The 23068-nt window shown below is 43.6% G+C and overlaps 1 protein-coding gene across 1 annotated transcript in view; it reads left to right on the forward strand.

Annotated features, from left to right (window-relative positions):
- LOC106610889 (centrosomal protein of 170 kDa) overlaps window positions 1–23068 on the forward strand; it is an 85992-nt gene that overhangs the window by 34579 nt on the left and 28345 nt on the right. Inside the window, 4 exon segments of the mRNA XM_014210552.2 lie at window positions 8430–8567; window positions 12516–12980; window positions 18048–18631; window positions 20884–21024. Coding sequence (XP_014066027.1) covers window positions 8430–8567; window positions 12516–12980; window positions 18048–18631; window positions 20884–21024 — 1328 coding nt within the window.

Below are 23068 nucleotides of genomic sequence, written 5' to 3' on the forward strand. Positions count from 1 at the left end.
AGTGTATGTAAACTTCTGACCCACTGGAATTGTGATACAGTGAATTATAAGTGAAATAATCTGTCTGTAAACAATTGTTGGAAAAATGACTTGTGTCATGCACAAAGTAGATATCCTAACTGACTTGCCAAAACTATAGTTTGTTAACAAGAAATGTGTGGAGTGGTTGAAAAACAAGTTTTAATGACTCCAATCTAAGTGAATGTAAACTTCCGACTTCAACTCTAGCTTACATTTATATACGATCATGTGTTTCTTTATGATGAATGGTATTTCCAGGTATTTTTTCAGTAGTGTATGTCCAACAATTAAAATTATTTCTAAAAATAATATAGTACCAGTCAAAAGTTTGGACACACCTGCTCATTCCAGTGATTTTCTTTATTTTTTCTATTTTCTAAATTGTAGAATAATATTGCAGACATCAAAACTATGAAATAACACATATGGAATCATGTAGTAACCAAAAAAGTGTGAAACAAATCAAAATATATTTTATATTTGAGATTCTTCAGTGTAGCCACCCTTTGCCTTGAAGTCAGCTTTGCACACTCTTAGCATTCTCTCAACCAGCTTCATGGGGTAGTCACCAGAAATGCATTTCAATTAACAGGTGTGCCTAGTTAAAAGTTAATTTGTGGAATTCCTTTTCTTCGTAATGCGTTTGAGCCAAACAGTTGTGTTGTGACAAGGTAGGGGTGTTATACAGAAGATAGCCCTATTTGGTTAACCTCTTACATCTAGACGTTCCGCTAGCGGAACACCTGCTCCAATATCCAATGATAGGCGTGGCGCGAATTACAAATTCCTCAAAAATACAAAAACTTCAATTTTTCAAACATATGACTATTTCACAGCATTTTAAAGACAAGACTCTCCTTTATCTAACCACACTGTCCGATTTCAAAAAGGCTTTACAGCGAAAGCAAAACATTAGATTATGTCAGCAGAGTACCAAGCCAGAAATAATCAGACACCCATTTTTCAAGCTAGCATATAATGTCACAAAAACCCAGAAGACAGCTAAATGCAGCACTAACCTTTGATCTTCATCAGATGACACACCTAGGACATTATGTTATACAATACATGCATGTTTTGTTCAATCAAGTTCATATTTATATCAAAAAACAGCTTTTTACATTAGCATGTGACGTTCAGAACTAGCATACCCCCGCAAACTTCCGGAGGAATTTGCTAACAATTTACTAAATTACTCACGATAAACGTTCACAAAAAGCATAACAATTATTTTAAGAATTATAGATACAGAACTCCTCTATGCACTCGATATGTCCGATTTTAAAATAGCTTTTTGGTGAAAGCACATTTTGCAATATTCTAAGTACATAGCCCAGCCATCACGGGCTAGCTATTTAGACACCCGGCAAGTTTAGCACTCACCAATATCAGATTTACTATTATAAAAGTTTGATTACCTTTTGTCTTCGTCAGAATGCACTCCCAGGACTGCCACTTCAATAACAAATGTTGGGTTGGTCCAAAATAATCCATCGTTATATCCGAATAGCGGCGTTTTGTTCGTGCGTCCCAGACACTATCCGAATGGTAAAGAAGGGTCGTGCGCATGGTGCAATTCGTGACAAAAAAATTCTAAATATTCCATTACCATACTTCGAAGCATGTCAACCGCTGTTTAAAATCAATTTTTATGCCATTTTTCTCGTAGAAAAGCGATAATATTCCGACCGGGAATCTCCTTTTCGGCAAACAGAGGAAAAAATCACAAAGACGGGGGCGGCCAGGTCACGCGCCTAAGCCCACAGTCCCTTGATCGGCCACTTGAGAAAGGCGATAATGTGTTTCAGCCTGGGGCTGGGATGACGACATTCTGTTTTTTCCCGGGCTCTGAGCGCCTATGGACGACGTAGGAAGTGTCACGTTAGAGCAGAGATCCTTTGTAAAAGATAGAGATGGCAAAGAAGTTCCAGAAATGGTCAGACAGGCCACTTCCTGTAAAGGAATCTCTCAGGTTTTGACCTGCCATTTGAGTTCTGTTATACTCACAGACACCATTCAAACAGTTTTAGAAACTTTAGGGTGTTTTCTATCCATATATAATAAGTATATGCATATTCTAGTTACTGGGTAGGATTAGTAACCAGATTAAATCGGGTATGTTTTTTATCCAGCCGTGAAAATACTGCCCCCTAGCCATAAGAGGTTAAAGACCAAGGCAAGAAGAGCTCAAATAACCAAAGATAAATGACTGTCCATATTTTAAGACATGAAGGTCAGTCAATCTGGAAAATTTCAAAAACTTTGAAAGTTTCTTCAAGTGCAGTTGATAAAACCATCAAGCGCTATGATGAAACTGGGTCTGATTAGGACCACCACATGAAGGGAAGACCCAGAGTTACCTCTGCTTCACAGTATAAGTTAATTGTAGTTAACTGCACATCAGATTGCAGCCCAAAAAATGCTTCACAGAGTTCAAGTAACAGACACATCTCAACATCAACTGTTCAGAGGAGAGTGCGTGAATCAGGCCTTTATGGTCGAATTGCTGCAAAGAAACCACTGCTAAAGGACACCAATAAGAAGAAGAGACTTGCTTGGGCCAAGAAACACGAGTAATGGACATTGGACCGGTGGAAATCTGGCGCTGGAGAAGAAGGCTGATGTTTTACCGATTTGTGATTTTTTTGTTTGTTTATTTGCGTTGTTTGTGACTTATTTTTTTACTTATTTTGTACATGATGTTGCACCTACCGTCTCTTATGACTGACAATAACTTTTGGACATCAGGACTGTGATTACTCACCACGGACTGGCAGAATCCTTTTTTCCTTTAACGAGTGTAACGAGCCCGACGCGAACGATATACTGCTTTCTCGGGAACAGGCCCAGATCTCCATGATTTGCGTGAAGAGGCAGAGAAAAAGGAGCCAAAGGGCGGGCTGCCTTCTGAGAATTCGTAGGTGATCGAATAAACCTCCACTTACTTCCATTCTGTTTGCAAACGTGCAATCTTTGGAAAATAAAATAGATATTAAACTACCAACGGGACATTCAAAATTGTGATATCTTATGTTTCAGGAAATTGTGGCTGAACGACGACACTATCAACATACAGCTGGCTGGTTATACGCTGTACCGGCAGGATAGAACATTGGCGTCTGGTAAGACAAGGGGCGGCGGACTATCTATTTTTGTAAACAACAGCTGGTGCACGATATCTTAAGGAAGTCTCAAGCTATTGCTCGCCTGAGGTAGAGTATCTCATGATAAGCTGTAGACCACACTATCTACCTAGAGAGTTTTCATCTGTATTTTTCATAACTTTTTACATATCACCACAGACTGAGGCTGGCACTAAGAGAGCATTGAATGAGCTGTATTCCGCCATAAGCAAACAAGAAAACTCTCACCCAGAGGCGGCGCGCCTAGTAACCGGGGACTTCAAACTTAAATCCGTTTTACCAAATTTATATCAGCATGTTAAATATACAACCAGAGGGAAAACAACTATGGACCACCTTTACTCCACACACAGAGACGCATACAAAGCTCTCCCATGCCCTCCATTTGGCAAATCTGACCATAATTGTATCCTCCTGATTCCTGCTTACAAGCAAAAATCAAAGCAAGAAGCACCAGTGACTAGATCAATAAAAAAGTTGTCAGATAAAGCAGATGCTAAGCTACAGGAATGTTTTGCTAGCACAGACTGGAATATGTTCCGGGATTCCTCCGATAGCATTGAGGAGTACACCACATCAGTCACTAACTACATCAATAAGTGCATCGATAGCGTTGTCCCCACAGAGACCGTATGTACATACCCCAACCAGAAGCCATGGATTACAGGCAACATCCGCACTGAGCTAAAGGCTAGAGCTGCCACTTTCAAGGAGCAGGACTCTAACCCGGAAGCTTATTAGAAATCCCGTTATGCCCTCCGACGAACCATCAAACAGGCAAAGCGTAAATACAGGACTAAGATCGAATCGTACTACACCGGTTCTGACACTCGTCAGATGTGGCAGGGCTTGCAAACCGTTACAGACTACAAGGGGAAGCACAGCCGAGAGCTACCCAGTGACACGAGCCTCCCAGATGAGCTAAACTACTTCTATGCTCGCTTCGAGGCAAATAACACTTAAACATGCATGAGAGCACTAGCTGTTCCGGAAGACTGTGTGATCAAGCACTCTGCAACCGATGTGAGTAAGACCTTTCAACAGGTCAACATTCACAAGGCCGCGGGGCCAGACGAATTACCAGGACGTGTACTCCGAGCATGCGCTGACCAACTGGCAAGTGTCTTCACTGACATTTTCAACCTCTACCTGTCTGATTCTGTAATACAACATGTTGTAAGCAGACCACTATAGTGCCTGTGCCCAAGAACACTAAGGTAACCTGCCTAAATGACTACTGACCCATAGCACTCACGTCTGTAGCCATGAAGTGTTTTGAAAGGCTGGTCATGGCTTACAGCAACACCATTATCCCAGAAACCCTAGACCCACTCCAATTTCCATACCGCCCAAACAGATTCACAGATGATGCAATCTCTATTGCACTCCACACTGCCCTTTCCTACCTGGACAAAAGGAACACCTATGTGAGAATTCTATTCATTGACTACAGCTCAGCGTTCAACACCATAGTGCCCACAAAGCTCATCAATAAGCTAAGGACCCTGGGACTAAACACCTCCCTTTGCAACTGGATCCTGGACTTCCTGACGAGCCGGCCCCAGGTGGTAAGGGTAGGTAACAACAGATCTGCCACGCTGATCCTCAACATAGGGGCCCCTCAGGGGTGCGTGCTCAGTCCCCTCCTGTACTCCCTGTTCACTCATGACTGCACGGTCAGGCACGACTCCAACACCATCATTAAGTTTGCCGATGACACAACAGTGGTAGGCCTGATCAACGACTATGACGAGACAACCTATAGGGAGGAGGTCAGTGACCTGGCTGTGTGGTGCCAGGATAACAGCCTCTCCCTCAACGTGATCAAGACAAAGGAGATGATTGTGGACTCCAGGAAAAAGAGCACCGATCATGCCCCCATTCTCATCGACGGGGCTACAGTGGAGCAGGTTGAGAGCTTCAAGTTCCTTGGTGTCCACATCACCAACAAACTAACATGGTCCAAGCACACCAAGACAGTCGTAAACATTTACATTTTAGTCATTTAGCAGACGCTCTTATCGAGAGCGACTTAGAGTAGTGAATGCATACATTTCATACATTTCATTTCATGCATATTTTTTTTTTGTGTACTGGGCCCCCGTGGGAATCGAACCCACAACCCTGGCGTTGCACCACCATGCTCTACCAACTGAGCCACAGGGAAGACCCCGTGTGCACAACAAAACCTATTCCTCCTCAGGAGACTGAAAAGATTTGGCATGGGTCCTCAGATCCTCAAAAGGTTCTACAGCTGCACCATCACTGCCTGGTATGGCAACTGCTCGGCCTCTGACCGCAAGGCACTACAGAGGGTAGTGCGAATTGTCCAAGCTTCCTGCCATCCAGGACCTCTATACCAAGCGGTGTCAGAGGAAAGCCCTAAAAATTGTCAGACTCCAGCCACCCTAGTCATAGACTGTTCTCTCTGCTACCGCACGGCAAGTGGTACCGGAGTGCCAAGTCTAGGTTCAAGAGGCTTCTAAACAGCTTCTACCACAAGCCATAAGACTCCTGAGCATCTAATCAAATGGCTCCCCAGACTATTTGCATTGCCCCCCCCCCCCACCCCCGTTACACCGCTGATAGTCTCTGTTGATATCATCTATTCATAGTCACTTTAATAACTCTACCTACATGTACATATTACCTCAACTAAGCGGCGCCCCCACACATTGACTCTGTACCGGTACCCCGCTGTATATAGTCTTGCTTGTGTTATTTTACTGCTGCTCTTTAATTACTTGTTACTTTTATTTCTTATTCTTACCCGTATTTTTTTTTAACTGCATTGTTGGTTATGGGCTTGTAAGTAAGCATTTCACTGTCAGGTCTACACCTGTTGTATTCGGTGCATTGACTAATGAAATTTGATTCAATTTGATTTGAAATCTGTCCTTGAGTCCAAACTGGAGGTTTTTGGTCCCAACTGCCGTGTCTTTCTGAGAGTAAGTGAACGGATGATCTCTGCATGTATGGTTCCCACCATGAAGCATGGAGGAGGAGGTGTGATGGGGTGGGGGTGCTTTGCTGGTGACACTGTCAGTGATTTATAAAAAATTCAAGGCACACTTAACCAGCATGGCTACCACAGCATTCTGCAGCGATATGTCATCCCATCTGGTTTGCGCTTAGTGGGACTATCATTTGTTTTTAGACAGGACAATGACCCAACACACCCTCCAGGCTGTGTAAGGGCTATTTGACCAAGAAGGAGAGCGATGGAGTGCTGCATCAGATGACCTGGCCTCCACAATCACCCGACCTCAACCAAATTGAGATGGTTTGGGATGAATTGGACCGCAGAGTGAAGGAAAAGCAACCAATAAGTGTTCAGAATATGTGGGAACTCCTTCAAGACTGTTGGAAAATCATTCCTCATGCTGGTTGAGAAAATGCCAAGAGTGTGCAAAGCTGTCATCAAGGCAAAGGTTGGCTACTTTGAAGAATCTCAAATATAAAATATATTTGTTTAACACTGTTTTGGTTACTACATGATTCCATCTGTGTTTTTTCATAGTTTTGATGTATTCACTATTATTCTACCAAGTGGAAAATAGTACAAATTAATAAAATCCCTTGAATGAGTAGGTGTGTCCAAACTTTTGAGTGGTACTGCATATATACATTATATTTTTTGCTCAGAAACTTAAACCACCCGCGGTCTGCCAGTTAAGGAACCCTGGTCTATAGTATCAGGATCAAAACAACAGATGTTCTAACACTGTCATATGGGGCATCAGGCTTAACACATAAGTCCAATGTACCAACATTACATTTAACCCGGCTTGCCACCCATTATGTGTTTAATTACAGCATCTGCAGTGGGGGCCTTCAGCAGAGGGCCTGTAATGATAGGGAGAGCCACATCCACCCATATGTCTCCTTTATTACTCGACAACCATTAAAAAATAGGAGGCGGGAAGCATTTACATGTGTTCCTCCTTGTCGGCTTCTCTGCCACCTGGATACTGAAGCCTGCTAATTGTCCTTTTAATGCTAATGTATTATTCACAGACAGGCAGTTACTGTATGATTCCTTTCCTCTCTGCAGTCAGACAGTCACCGTATGTTTCCTTTCCTCTCTGCAGTCAGACAGTCACCGTATGTTTCCTTTCCTCTCTGCAGTCAGACAGTCACCGTATGATTCCTTTCCTCTCTGCAGTCAGACAGTCACCGTATGATTCCTTTCCTCTCTGCAGTCAGACAGTCACCGTATGTTTCCTTTCCTCTCTGCAGTCAGACAGTCACCGCATGTTTCCTTTCCTCTCTGCAGTCAGACAGTCACCGTATGTTTCCTTTCCTCTCTGCAGTCAGACAGTCACCGTATGATTCCTTTCCTCTCTGCAGTCAGACAGTCACCGTATGATTCCTTTCCTCTCTGCAGTCAGACAGTCACCGTATGTTTCCTTTCCTCTCTGCAGTCAGACAGTCACCGTATGTTTCCTTTCCTCTCTGCAGCACACCACCATAGGTTAAATGGAGATTTTATGCAGGCAGGCAAAACTCCTTACCAATCTTGCAGCATTTATAGGCTCGTCACTAATCTTGTAGCAATAATAGGAATTTATATGCATTTTGAGCACAGTCCTCTGTGAATGCACACTGCAATTAGTGCATTCTTTGGGTTTTGTTCATATGCAAAGTCAGTGCTTGCTTACACTGCAGCCCGAAGTGAATATTGGGTTCCATTTTACTATTGTGACATTGTTGGCAGTAAATGGGCCTACACATTGTGTCCCAGACCTGGCTTCAACTAACAAATACTATTTTCATGGTCTGTAAAGTCACACCCATATAAAAATCCCAGCTGGATTCAACTGGATGAAGTCAGTGGGGAGAGGAGAAGGTAGTTAGAAGGTCAGGCCTTTGGCAGCTGGGAGAGGAGAAGGTAGTTAGAAAATCAAGCTTTTGGCAGTGGGGAGAGGAGAAGGTAGTTAGAAAATCAAGCTTTTGGCAGTGGGGAGAGGAGAAGGTAGTTAGATAATGGAGCAGAGGTTTGGTGTTGATGGGTTTGTCCCTCGTTTTTCTGCTGATTGGGTAATGTAGGTCAGGGGAACGGCTAAAGCCAAACCACTGCTCCAAGTCCCATCATCCAGGACAGATGAATTAAAAGACACAGTGCAGCTGCTCAGGAACAGTCACAGTAACTACTGGCCAGTTACTGTATCAATTGACTTCATTCATTTATTTTGTCAAACACCCCTTGACGAATGTCATACATTAAATCTAAATTGTGTGAAACCTCTTGTGTTTGTGTTATAGGGGACATAGCAGCATCGCACCGGGGAACACCTCTGTATGGACAGCCATCTTGGTGGGGGGATGGGGACGCAGACGACGAGAATTCCTTCAAGCAGGAGACCAAGACGTATGGGAAGAAGCATGACAGCTCTGCAGCAGGTAAGAACCAACTTGACCTCATCATATCTCAAGTATGATATTATATGTTTCAAATGTTGGCAAGATGATCAGATGCATGCACACATGTTTCAGTACATTAGATGAGCTACTCTAGGACATGATTAAATGTACAGTACATTAGATGAGCTACTCTAGGACATGATTAAATGTACATTACATTAGATGAGCTACTCTAGGACATGATTAAATGTACAGTACATTAGTTGAGCTACTCTAGGACATGATCAAATATTAATTGGCACTCTTTCATGAACACAAATGACAATTGACATTCCTGATGGCTTGAGGTCAAATTAACATGAACTATCTTGTTCTGAACTGGCAGATGTTCCTGGTTGATTATTGTCCTCTATGTAATGTGTGTTCTGAAGTAATACTGTTGTTCTAACAGAACTATATGCCAACTTGGAACATAAAGAATACTTTCTGTAAGTAGTGAGATGGTGGCTTCATGTTAATTCCCAGGCTCATCCAGTCTTTGTGTATTGAGGGTAATGGCCATGTGACGCAGTACACCGTGTGGATATGCATGGTGTGTGTTTGTGTTGGTCCAGAGGATCCCATTAAGTTGTGCTGGGCAGGAGTAACAGGATTAAAGATTAGGCCAGGCTTGGTGGCGGCAGGACACCCAATGGGTGCTGGCGTGGAGTGGGGGAAGGCCGTCCAGACCTCTTCACGACTGTCTTGGTGTGTGTGCACCATGATAGTTCGTTAGCGATGTGGATAGCAAGGAACATGAAACTCTCGACCCTCTTCACTACAGCCCCGTCAATGTTAATGGGGGTCTGTTCGGCCCTTCTTTTCCTTTAGTCCATGATCAGCTCCTTTGTCTTGCTCACATTGAGGTAGAGGTTGTTGTCCTGGCACCACATGGCCAGGTCTCTGACCTACTCCCGATAGGCTGTCTCATCGTTGTCGGTGTTCAGGCCTACCGCTTTTGTGTCATCAGCAAACTTAATGATGGTGTTGGAGTCGTGTTTGGCCATGCAGTCGTGGGTGAACAGGGAGTACAGGAGGGGACTAAGCATGCACCCTTGAGGGGCCCCAGTATTGAGGATAAACATGGCCTTACCACCTGGGGACGGCCCGTCAGGAAGTCCAGGACCCAGTTTCAGAGGGCGGTGTTTAGTCCCAGGGTCCTTAGCTTAGTGATGAGCTTTGGGAGCACTATGGTGTTTAACATTGAGCTGTAGTCAGTGAACAGCATTCTCACATAAGTGTTCCTTTTGTCCAGGTGGGAAAGGACAGTGTGGAGTGCGATTGAGATTGCATCATCTGTTGGGGAGGTATGCAAATTGGAGTGGGTCTAGGGTTTCCGGGATAATGGTGTTGTCAGCAATGACCAGCCTTTCAAAGCACATCATGGCTACCGACATGAGTGCTACGGCGTTGTAGTCATTTAGGCAGGTTACCTTCCCTTTCTTGGGCACAGGGACTGTGGTGGTCTGCTTGGAACATGTAGGTATTACAGACTCGGTCAGGGAGAGGTTGAACATGTCAGTGAAGAGGTTGATTAATAAGGGTAAAACAGTTAAAAGTCCTACCAGACTACTTAGGTTTATACTGTTGTTATGTGGTTACTGTCATAAATATGTATTAATATGGGTGTTAGTAATGCTCTGTCATAAATATGCGTTAACATGGTTGTTGTTAGTAATGCTCTGTCATAAATATGTATTAATATGGGGGTTGTTAGTAATGCTCTGTCATAAATATGTATTAATATGGGTGTTAGTAATGCTCTGTCATAAATATGTATTAATATGGGTGTTGTTAGTAATGCTCTGTCATAAATATGTATTAATATGGGGGTTGTTAGTAATGCTCTGTCATAAATATGTATTAATATGGGTGATGTTAGTAATGCTCTGTCATAAATATGTATTAATATGGGTGATGTTAGTAATGCTCTGTCATAAATATGTATTAACATGGGTGTTGTTAGTAATGCTCTGTCATAAATATGTATTAACATGGGTGATGTTAGTAATGCTCTGTCATAAATATGTATTAACATGGGTGTTGTTAGTAATGCTCTGTCATAAATATGTTTTAACATGGGTGTTGTTAGTAATGCTCTGTCATAAATATGTATTAACATGGGTGATGTTAGTAATGCTCTGTCATAAATATGTATTAACATGGGTGATGTTAGTAATGCTCTGTCATAAATATGTATTAACATGGGTGATGTTAGTTATTCTGTGTGTGTGTCTCATGTACTCTAATGACCCATGGGGGTACTTGGCCTATCCACAGGGGATACTTCAGGGGTACTCTGGACAGAGCAACATTCAGTTGGTGGTATAGTAAGTGAAAAGGGTTGGGAACCACTGCTCTAATGTACAGTGTTCCTGTTAAATGAATGACCATCATGACCCTCAGTGCTTTAGAGTTGAGTCACATGATTCATCATGAAATCCTTAGAGGAAGAGTTGTAGTATTTATTTAAAAAGGGAGGTTCTAAGCTTAACTTGTGGTGGTCTTGTTTGTGGAAGCAGTGGGTATTTGTTGGATGCTTGGATAGGATGAAACCTGAAAGCACAGCCTTATTTGCCACCAGACCTGTTGGTGACTATAATCTAGGACCTGATGCGAGGGGTGTCAGTTTGAATATAGTTCTCTAAATTGACAACGTTATGTCTCATTTCACTCAATTTTTTACTTTGTTGAAAGCCACAGTTATTTGCAGTCATGCTTTCAGGAGCTTATCTGTTTTCAAAGAGATACAAACAGTACTTACTTTCAAGTTGAATTGAAAGATATAACGTTCGAGAAAGATTTGGCCTTATAGGGGGATCCTACATCCCAGTAGGTATTATGCTTTGAATATTTGACTTTGATATTGTTCCCTTACTCCATAAGAGAGGAAATCTACAAAACTAACTTGTATTTTCCAAGAACAAGTCAGCTGCTCACTTTGTCATAGGTATAAACTAGATGGTCTAAATATGCCATAATGCCTTGCCACATAATCAAATGAAGTTACACAATCATTATTAAGTAAGTGACATTATTAAGTAAGTGACACTACATGGCTTTGTTCCTGTCTGCCTGGGCCCCAGTACAGCCTGACCTGTTTTGCCACCAATGCTCCTTATAGGACACATCACTGCACTCTATACTCCTCTGTAAACTGGTCATCTCTGTATACTCGTCGCAAGTCACACTGGTTGATGCTTATTTATAAAACACTCTTAGGCCTCACTCCCCCTATCTGAGATACCTACTGCAGCCCTCATCCTCCACATACAACACCCATTCCTTCCAGTCACGTTTTATTAAAGGTCCCCAAAGCACACTCATCCCTGGGTCGCTCGTCTTTTCAGTTCGCTGCAGCTAGAGACTGGAACGAGCTGCAAAAAAACACTCAAACTGGACCGTTTTATCCTCATCTCTTCTTACTGACAGTTGTGGCTGCTTCGCATCATGTATTGTTGTCTCTACCTTCTTGCGTTTGTACTATTGTCTGTGCCCAATCATGTTTGTACCATGTTTTGTGCTGCTACCATGTTGTGCTGCTGCCATGTTGTGTTGCTACCATGTTGTTGTCGTGTTTTGTTGTGTTGCTGCCATGCTGTGTTGTTGTCTTAGGTCTCTCTTTATGTAGTGTGGTGGTGTCTCTCTTGTCGTGATGTGTGTTTTGTCCTGTATTTTTTTTTCAATCACTGACAGTGTTGTCCTGTATTCTTTTGCCTTTTGGTAGGTCGTCATTATAAATAAGAATTTGTTGTTTATTAACTGACTTGCCTAGTTAAATAAAGGTTACATAAATAAATATAGGGCTGTGTTCTGCCAGGGCCTCAGACACTGATTCAGACTAATGGTGAGACTCACAACAGACACAGTTGAGCGGCCCATTTGGGGCCCGTGACTTCTGACATCTAGATACTGATCCCCAGTGTTCTCCTCTCTGTGAACCTACAGACGGCAGAGAGCCTAAGAGGAGTGAGAGGCCTATGGAGGATGGTCTGGGTCCTGAGCCCAGCTACTTTGAGATCCCCACCAAGGAGTCTCAGATGGCTGAGGACAGCATTCATGAGATCCCTACGAAAGACACTGAGGGGGCTGCTGCTACCACCGCCAGCAGCGCTCAGGGCCACGCCTCACCTCACGCCTTCACCATCGAGTTTGATGACACCTCCCCTGGCAAGGTCACGATCAAGGACCATGTGTCCAAACTGACTCCTGACCACCGGCCCCGGCCTAAGAAGGCCCCCCAGCCGGGAAACAAGGACCTCAGCACCCTACAGGCCGCCATGATGGCCTCTGAGAGCAAGGTGGCTGATTGGCTGGCCCACAATGACCCCCCCACGGTGCGCAGTGAGTCCACAGAGGAGGACAGCAAGAGCATCAAGAGTGATGTCCCCGTCCACTGCCACAGGCTCAAAGGTAAGGGCCATGTCCTGCCTGCCTGTCTTTCTCTCTGTCCCTCAGTTTCTGTTGCCAGATCAGCAAATGCACTTATTTCCTCCCTATAGCCACACCACAGTATCCTCTACTAACTGTTGTACATCTGGCCTTGCTAACCTCACAATGTAGCTGATCTGATCAACGTGTTTTACTGCTAAAAGCCATGAGTGTTTGAGTTATTTTGGGAGGTTTTTTGCAAGATCCTGTAAAATGCATCCTCTTAATAAAGCTCATCCCTTTCTCGCTAAAAACAGAGCCAAAATGTTGTATTTTTTATCTTATCATCTAAAGTAAGACTAGTGTTTACCTCGAAACGCCTAGAATAGCGGCTCTTCTGATGCAGTAATGACCGTTAACCATCAACCAGACTTCAATTACTCATACCTGGTCATGTAACCTACTGTATGGCCCATACCTGTCATTGTTCTCAGGCTGGTCATTGTTAATATAATTTGTTCTTAACTGACTTGCCTACTTAAATAAAGGTTATTTATTTATTATTTATTTATTTTTAAATATGGCCCATACCTGTCATTGTTCTCAGGCTTTTCACGTAATCTACTGTATGCTGTGTGTATTGGAGCAGGAGATCCTTGCCTAGCCTTGGTTCCGATCTTTCCGACATTAAAGAATTACTTCCACTTTTCTAATGCCTGTAGCTACAGTCTCACTCCAAGCTGCAGTACAGCAGGCAGTCAGACAGGAGAGAAGGCAGGAAATGCCATGGCATGTTGACTCCTCCTGTTGGCAGTCAGACAAGAGAGAGGGCAGGAAATGCCATGGCATGTTTACTCCTCCTGTAGGCAGTCAGACAGGAGAGAGGGCAGGAAATGCCATGGCGTGTTTACTCCTCCTGTAGGCAGTCAGACAAGAGAGAGGGCAGGAAATGCCATGGCATGTTTACTCCTCCTGTAGGCAGTCAGACAAGAGAGAGGGCAGGAAATGCCATGGCGTGTTTACTCCTCCTGTAGGCAGTCAGACAGGAGAGAGGGCAGGAAATGCCATGGCGTGTTTACTCCTCCTGTAGGCAGTCAGACAAGAGAGAGGGCAGGAAATGCCATGGCGTGTTTACTCCTCCTGTAGGCAGTCAGACAAGAGAGAGGGCAGGAAATGCCATGGCGTGTTTACTCCTCCTGTAGGCAGTCAGACAAGAGAGAGGGCAGGAAATGCCATGGCGTGTTTACTCCTCCTGTAGGCAGTCAGACAAGAGAGAGGGCAGGAAATGCCATGGCGTGTTTACTCCTCCTGTAGGCAGTCAGACAAGAGAGAGGGCAGGAAATGCCATGGCGTGTTGACTCCTCCTGTAGGCAGTCAGACAAGAGAGAGGGCAGGAAATGCCATGGCGTGTTTACTCCTCCTGTAGGCAGTCAGACAAGAGAGAGGGCAGGAAATGCCATGGCGTGTTTACTCCTCCTGTAGCCTTATCTGGCTTTCATCCTGCTAGAAGGCTTTACACGCTACTCATCTGAATGGCTTACCTAGCTGTATGATTCCTCTTCTCAAGGAGACTCTGCGCAGACAAAATTCACTGTGAAGCCATATCATCTCCATGATGATATGATGTAACTCTATAAAGGTCCCTTGTATTAAATAGTGTCTGTTTATGTAATTGTATAAAGGTCCCCACCCTGAGGCAAATAAAGTCTAACCCTGCTTTATACTGTATATCAGTGACAGAGACACACCCCTATGACTCTATGTACAACCTCCCACTCTGATTCTAATGATTCTTCATTCTTAAATCTCTCAGCCTTCCATTTACAGTAATACGAGAGAGACTAGGCATGGCTTTGTTAATGGCAGTCCGAATTGTCTGCTTCCTCAGGATTAGTCCCCAGCACTTCTAAATCCCCCAGCCATCTCCCAGCTCTGACACCCATTGACTGAGCTTAGCATGGATGGCAGAGTAGGCAACCTGCCTTTTTGCCTGCCTCCTCCATTCTCGCCGCCTAAGTCACTAATTTTCTGCTGTACACCAAGGAGCCAAGCCACATCCATCCCATCACCTTAATGATTCATCCACATTGTGCTTTAGTTGTGCTTTCCCTTTGTTTCATATTTTAATTGGAGCCTGGACACTATCTTTGTCTGCATCTTCATGACCATCTCTGGGCCTTTTGTGGGACGCTGTTTGACAGGACTCAGGAGAGAGATTGGGCTGGGCGCTAGCTACTCTTTGGAGCTGGCTAATTAAATGGCTGCTAATTTCTGGTGTACGATAGCAGTGTCTGGGGGTGGGGTGCAGACAGAGTGGTTTAAATGGAGATTTATGCAGCACATAGCACGTATAAATGTGAAGTCAGAGGCTGAGCTGCTGAGTGCTACAGTGCATACAATGTTTGGCTGCTGTACTTTGAGGCGTTTCTCCTGTACTCGATTTTTGGGGTGTATTCTGAAGCTGTACCTTCCAGAGGCTATTGTGAGAGTAGCTGTGGGATCGAGGGGAGGAAGAAACAGGGGTCTGTATTGAGGTTGGAGTTCTCGTGCTGCAGGCGGTCAGGACTGGGAGCTTTGGAGGTGTGCATGTTTGTGTGAGGCGTGCTCAGTGGTGCTCAGTGCAGTCATCAGCCCCAGGGACAGAGAGCTGTGTGTGCGGTTAAGCGTGAGGACGGGAAAGCAAGACGAGCCTGAAGCTGCTGAGTATTAATATTCATGTTCTCAGGTGGGTCTCAGAAATATAATGGATGGAGAGGGGGCTGGTAGGTGCATGGGGAAAGCCTGAAGATACTGTGTAGCTTTTACACTGCAGAGTAAGGGTTAATTAACTCTGTTGTTTGTGATGTAAATTAACAGGTTAATATCTGTTACGTTTTGGTGGTTTTAGTCTCTGTTAACCTGTAGAAGGTTAACAGTACCATCCCTGTTTATGTTGTGTGTTTTAAAACTGTGTGATGGAGATTTGACATTTGTCTGTGTGTTAGAGTGTTTGAGCTGCTGTGCTGTGTACTATGGTTAATTGTTGTTTTGTTGGCTGTTGTTTTGTCTTCAAATTGTATATAGTATGTATAAGCTGGAAGTAGAAGCCTAAGTATTGTTGTCCATTAGTTTACTGCAATTAGGGGAGGGGTGGTAGGGTTAGGGGAAAATAATAAAGAAATATATATATTTTTTTTTATATTTAGTGCATTCGGAAAGTTTTCAAATCCTTTGACGTTTTCCACATTTTGTTACGTTACAGCCTTATTCTAAAATTAATAAAATAAAATAAATCATCAATCTACACACAATACCCCATAATGATGAAGCGAAAACAGGTTTTTAGAAATATTTGCTAATCTATTAAAAATAAAAACAGAAATACCTTATTTACTTAAGTATTCAGACCCCTTGTTCTGAGACTCAAAATTTAGCTCAGGTGCATCCTGTTTCCATTGATCATTGACCAAGCCATGAAGTCGAAGGAATTGTCCATAGAGCTCCGAGACAGGATGGTGTCAAGGCACAGATCTGTGTAAGGGTACCAAAACATTGAAGGTCCCCAAGAACACAGTGGCCCCCATCATTCTTCAATAGAAGAAGTTTGGAACCACCAAGACTCTTCCTAGAGCTGGCCGCCCAGCCAAACTGAGTAATCGGAGGAGAAGGGCCTTGTTCAGGAAGGTGACCAAGAACCCGATGGTCACTCTGACAGAGCTCCAGAGTTCCTTTGTGGAGATGGGAGAACCTTCCAGAAGAACAACCATCTATGCAACACTCCACCAATCAGGCCTTTATGGTACAGTGGCCAGATGGAAGCCACTCCTCAGTAAAAGGCATATGACAGCAAGGTTCTCTGGTCTGATGAAACCAAGATTGAACTCCTTGGCCTGAATGCCAAGCGTCGCGTTTGGAGGAAACCAGGCACCATCCCTACGGTGAAGCATGGTGGTGGCAACATCATGCTGTAGGGATGAACGGAGGGAAAGATGAATGGAGCAAAGTACAGAGGAATCCTGCTCCAGAGTGCTCAGGAGCTCAGACTGAGGTGAAGGATCACCTTCCAATAGGACAACAACCCTAAGCACACAGCAAAGACACCGCATGGGTGGCTTCAGGACAAGTCTCTAAATGTCCTTGAGTGGCACAGCTAGAGCCCAGACTTGAACCCTTAATCTCTGCCAAAGGTGATTCAACAAAGTACTGAGAAAAGGGTCTGAATACTTATATTAATGTAATATTTCAGTTTTTAATACATTTGAACACATTTTTAAAAAAATAGTTTTTTCTTTGTCATTATGGGGTATTTTTTGCGGATTGATGAGTTAACCATGTTGATTGTCTCTGTACTGTGTTGTAGAGTTAACTGTGTTGATTGTTTTTGTACTGTGTATTAGAGTTATTTGTGTTGATTGTCGCCATACTGTATAGTACAGTTAACTGTGTTTTTTGTCTCTGTACTGTGTAGAAGAGTTAACTGTGTTGATTTTCTCTATACTGTTTACTAGAGTAAACTGTTTTTTGTCTCTGTACTGTGTAGTAGAGAACTGTGTTGATTGTACTGTGTAGTAGATTTAACTGTTTAGTTTTTGCTTGATGTGTCTGTGTGCTGTGTGTGATGAGGTGGAGTGGAGGAGATGCAGTCTGACTCATGTGGGGCCGGCGGGGTTGGGGCCGGGGCCAGCCAGCTCTAGTCACTCAGAGACATGCAGCGCTGTGAGGCTCCTAACAGATTGTTTGTCTGCTGCTGCATGAAAGGCCTCTGTTTCCAGAGTGGCCTGGTGATATTCTGTCTCTGAACCCACCACTGTCACGTCTGACTGCATGCTACTTCCTGAGCCCCCGCTTTCCCTCCCTCCCTCCTCCCTTCCTGCTCCTGCTCCTGCTCCACCCTCCAACCCCCTCCTCTCTCCCCCTCTGCCCACAGGGAGGCAGAGGCTAGTAGTACTGTGGCTGGGTGAAGTCTGGAGACATTAGATTCCATCATAGAGGACTATCTGTCCTTCTGTCTTTCTCTCTCTAGGTCATGATTAGCAGTTGAAAGGTCAGAGGTTAGATGTTATAGGTTGTGTGTTTCCTGTAAGTGCAGTAACTCAGGTCTGTGCTCTCCTCCTGTCTTGGTTCTCCCAGGCAGCAAGCATGAGGACGGTACCCAGAGTGACTCTGAGAACGGGATTGGCCTGCGCTTCGGCAGCCGGAGGCTGGCTCTGGAGGAGAGGCTGAGGTCGGCGCAGGGAGGACAGGGAGGTCAGTGGGGTCGGACTACCGGCAACAGGACTACCTTCATGATCGAATTCTACAATGATGACAACCCCCACAAGCGACGCTCCTACTCCTTCTCCCAGACTGCACCGCTGCTTGGGGGTGTGGCCAGGGAGGCTCTTTGCCCCACCCCCCCCTCCCACTCTAAGGCCCCTTCCACCATGACCACAGACTTCAGTAAGGCCCCATTATCAGCGGCCCTGATAGCGGGAGCCCCCACTGCCGCCCGAGTTCTGATGAAGCAGAGGTCTGAGGACCACAGCATAGGGAGGAGCTCGGTCAGTACAGGCCACCAGACCACTGAGCCCAGCCCCAGTGAGGAAGGTCTGAGGAACCCTCGGTCCCAGAGGGACAAGGAGCAGGAGGATGACCAGAGCGATAAGGGAACCTACACCATCGAGTTGGAGAACCGCAACCCTGAGGAGGAGGAGGCCAGGCGCATGATAGACAAGGTATGGTCAGCTTTCTGATGTATATTCACACTCAGCTCAAGGATTTATCATTGTGGGTTGGGTTGCTGTGAAAATCATGAGGAATACATATGTCATTTTATTTTTATATTATCTGAATTGCATGTAGGAAAGCTGACTTGGTTTGAAAGTAAGAATGACCAAGTTCTCGGTGTCTTGAATTAACGTAATTGAATTAACTTTATTGAACGGGGCATTCAAAGGGCATGCTATTTTTCTATAGTTTTCTGAAATATCCGCCATAAATAACGTCCACTAAGCATGCTGAGCTTTTGAGCTGTAATGATCTGTCAAATTGATTTATTACATTGCTATTTTCCGAATGAAAAGCATTTGACTGTGTCCTCTAGTCCTCTGTGACCCATGGGTAAAGGGAAATTGGATTTCATTTTGTAATGTATTTTATTTCCAACAATGTGGTCATTACGAGACTATTTAAAATATTTACCTTGTACAATATGTAATCTAAAATTCCTTTCAAACTTTGGTGCACTGAAGTTCTTGATCAGGCACTTTCACTAATACTCAAATTTTCAATAGTATAGAAATAAAGAAATGTCACAGTTAGTATTAGGAAATGGTACATCTCGCCCTGAGATGGAGGTCTATTTCCCTCAAGTCTCTCTGTTCTTATTAGGATTAGCTCATATGAACAGCCATACACATTAAGAGAGTGGGCTATCATACACTCTTAGAAAAAAAGGTGCAATCTACAACCTTAAAGGGTTCTTCAGCTGTCCCCGTAGGAGAACCTTTTGAAGAACCCTTTTTGGTTCCAGGTAGAACCCTAATAGTTCCAGGTAGAACCCAAAAGGGTTCCATGTAGAATCCTTTCACAGAGTGTTCTACATGGAACCAATAAGGGCTACCGTACAATCAAAGAACTCTTTTGGAACCCATTTTTCTAAGAGTGTAGTGTGTATAACTTGGCTGGCACAATCCAGCGTAACAGCTGCCATCATAAAAAAACACTATTAAAACCACATAAGACTCATAAATCCCTTAAAGGAATAATCCACTCAAAAACAATATTTGAGTATTTTTTTCATTAGTTCACTGTTCATACAGTCCCAAAATGTTTTGCATGTCAGCAGTCAAGTTGTCAAGATATATGACTTTCAAAAAGTAAATTATAACTTGCCACATCATCACGCGTTTTTCATCATATGATGCATTTTGTGTCATCATGATTATGTGGCAAGTTACAATTAGCTTTTTGAAAGTCCAATATCTTGAAAACGTGATTGCTGACATGCAAAACATTTTGGGACTGTACACCTTTGAAGAACCCTGTTGTGTTACATGTAGAACCCTTTCCACAGAGGGTGCTACATAAAACCCATGAGGGTTCTCCCTGGAATCAAAAGGGGGGACAGCCAAAGAACCCTTTTGGAAGCCTTTTTTCTACGAGTGTAGTGCTCAGTCTGATCACTGCATGCCATGTTACATACCGCTATAGAGCAAATCTAACAGGCTCCAAATGGCATTTTGAGGCTCACCATCGAGCTCTCTCCATTATTTGCTCATGTAACAGCTGCCTGCGTACTTTCTCATGCTGAATGAAAAGATTTCTAGAAGGCAGAGTCTCGGAAGTAGAGGAGAGTTTACTGCTGGGGCGTGGCTTAAGATTACCCCAAATAAACTCGGTTTAAACATGTTGCCCTGATATGTACTTTTTTCACTCATTAAACATGTATATGGGACATAAAATATGATATTTGGGGCATGGATGAAGAGGGGGGGGGGGCATTGGTGGCAGATAGCCTAGTGGTTAGAGCGTTGGCCCACTAAACGAAAGGTTGCTAGATCGAATCCCCGAGCTGACAAGGTAAAAATCTGTTGTTCTGCCCCTGAACAAGGCAGTTAATCCACTGTTCCTAGGCTGTCATTTTAATAAGAGGTTGTTCTTAACTGACTTGCCTAGTTAAATAAAAAAATTGGTTGTCAGTTTTATTCAGAGCATAGACTGGGTAGTCTTCTCTAAACTAGAAGTGTGATTATGGTAATTCCTATAATTAGCTGACACACTAATTGGCACACTGCTCTGTTTTTTTTACATGGCTGTAATGTGTTCTTTCTAGTGCTGTTACCATGGCACTGGCCTTGTGTGGATGTATGGGGCAGTGCTTTAATTGTCTCTGGCCCTCATGTTGGTCCAATATCAGCCACCTTTGTCTATTGAGTAGAGTAGACTACAGTGAAAAGTCATGTAGCTCTCTTACCTTGATACTCAGGTGTTCGGGGTGGAGCAGAACCAGGATCTGTCTGTCTCAGGACAAGTAGAACTACAACAAGGAAGAGGGGGGAAGGAGAAGAAGGAGAGGAAGACCATAGAGATGGGAGAAACGGTGAAACCAAGCTGCCTTCCATCCGAGGTAAAACACCCCTTCCATAGAGACAAAAAGGATTGCACCCAATCGCTCACGGCTTTTAGTCATCATAGCCTGCCAACACCTGATAGCATCTATCTTATTCAGTGATGTGATGCTTGAGAAATGTATCCATCACTAACATTCATCATTATGGACCTGACATACTTGGGTCGAGTCACTCGCTGTCTCTTTCCCTGACGCTCAGACTCCTTCTCAGGGACGGGACAGCCTCTGAAAACTGTCGAGTGTTAATATGCCAAAATACAATTTATTTTCCAGTGGAACTCCTATTGTTTTTGTTTTCCGAGGAGAGTGATGCACAAACCACCCACTGCACACACACTGGTTGAATCAACATTGTTTCCACGTAATTTCAATGAAATTGCATTGTTGATTAAGGGCTTGTAGGTAAGCATTTCACGGTAAGGTCTTCACCTCTTGTATTCGGCGCATGTGACAAGTAGTTGAATTTGATTTGACTAGACGTTGAATTGATGTCTGTGCCCAGTGGGCAGGAATGAGAGGCAGAGATCACAAAAAGTTAACCTCTCTAGGTTAGGTGGCACCAAATCGTCCCACCTACGTAACAGCCAGTGTAATCCCGTGGCGCGTTATTCAAAAACTTCAAAAATGCAAAAACTTCAATTTTTGAAACATATGACTATTTTACACCATTTTAAAGACAAGACTCTCGTTAATCTAACCACACTGTCCGATTTCAAAAAGGCTTTACAACGAAAGCAAAACATTAGATTATGTCAGCAGAGTACCCAGCCAGAAATAATCAGACACCCATTTTTCAAGCTAGCATATAATGTCACTTAACCTGTTAGGGCTAGGGGGCAGCATTGACACGGCTGGATAAAAAACATAACCGATTTAATCTGGTTACCACTCCTACTCAGTAACTAGAATATGCATATACTTATTACATATGGATAGAAAACACCCTAAATTTTCTAAAACTGTTTGAATGGTGTCTGTGAGTATAACAGAACTCAAATGGCAGGTCAAAACCTGAGAGATTCCTTTACAGGAAGTGGCCTGTCTGACCATTTGTTGAACTTCTTTTCCATCTCTATCATTTACTAAGGATCTCTGCTCTAACGTGACACTTCCCACGTCTTCCATAGGCTCTCAGAGCCCGGGAAAAAACAGAATGTCGTCATTCCAGCCCCAGGCTGAAACACATTATCGCCTTTCTCAAGTGGCCCATCAAGAGACACTAGCTTATGCGCGTGACCCCGACCGCCCCCGCCTTTGGGATTTTTTCCTCTGTTTGCCGAAAAGGAGATTCCCGGTCGGAATATTATCGCTTTTCTACGAGAAAAATGTCTTAAAAATTGATTTTAAACAGCGGTTGACATGCTTCGACGTACGGTAATGGAATACTTAGAATTTTATTGTCACGAATTGCGCCATGCGCCGACACTTCTTTACTATTTCGGATAGTGTCTGGAACGCTACGAACAAAACGCCGCTATTCGGATATAACGATGGATTATTTTGGACCAAACCAACATTTGTTATTGAAGTAGCTGTCCTGGGTGTGTATTCTGACGAAGACAACAAAAGGTAATGACATTTTTATAATAGTAAATATGATTATGGTGAGTGCTAAACTTGCCGGGTGTCTAAATAGCGAGCCCGTGATGCCTGGGCTATGTACTTAGAATATTGCAAAATGTGCTTTCACCAAAAAGCTATTTTAAAATCGGACATATCGAGTGCATAGAGGAGGTCTGTATCTATAATTCTTAAAATAATTGTTATGCTTTTTGTGAACGTTTATCGTGAGTAATTTAGTAAAATGTTAGCGAATTCCCCGGAAGTTTGCGGGGGTATGCTAGTTCTGAACGTCACATGCTAATGTAAAAAGCTGGTTTTTGATATAAATATGAACTTGATTGAACAAAACATGCATGTATTGTATAACATAATGTCCTAGGGTTGTCATCTGATGAAGATCATCAAAGGTGAGTGCTGCATTTAGCTGTCTTCTGGGTTTTGGTGACATTATATGCTGGCTTGAAAAATGGGTGTCTGA

This window comes from Salmo salar, chromosome ssa01, assembly GCF_905237065.1.
Source record: "Salmo salar chromosome ssa01, Ssal_v3.1, whole genome shotgun sequence".
Classification (NCBI taxonomy): domain Eukaryota; kingdom Metazoa; phylum Chordata; class Actinopteri; order Salmoniformes; family Salmonidae; genus Salmo; species Salmo salar.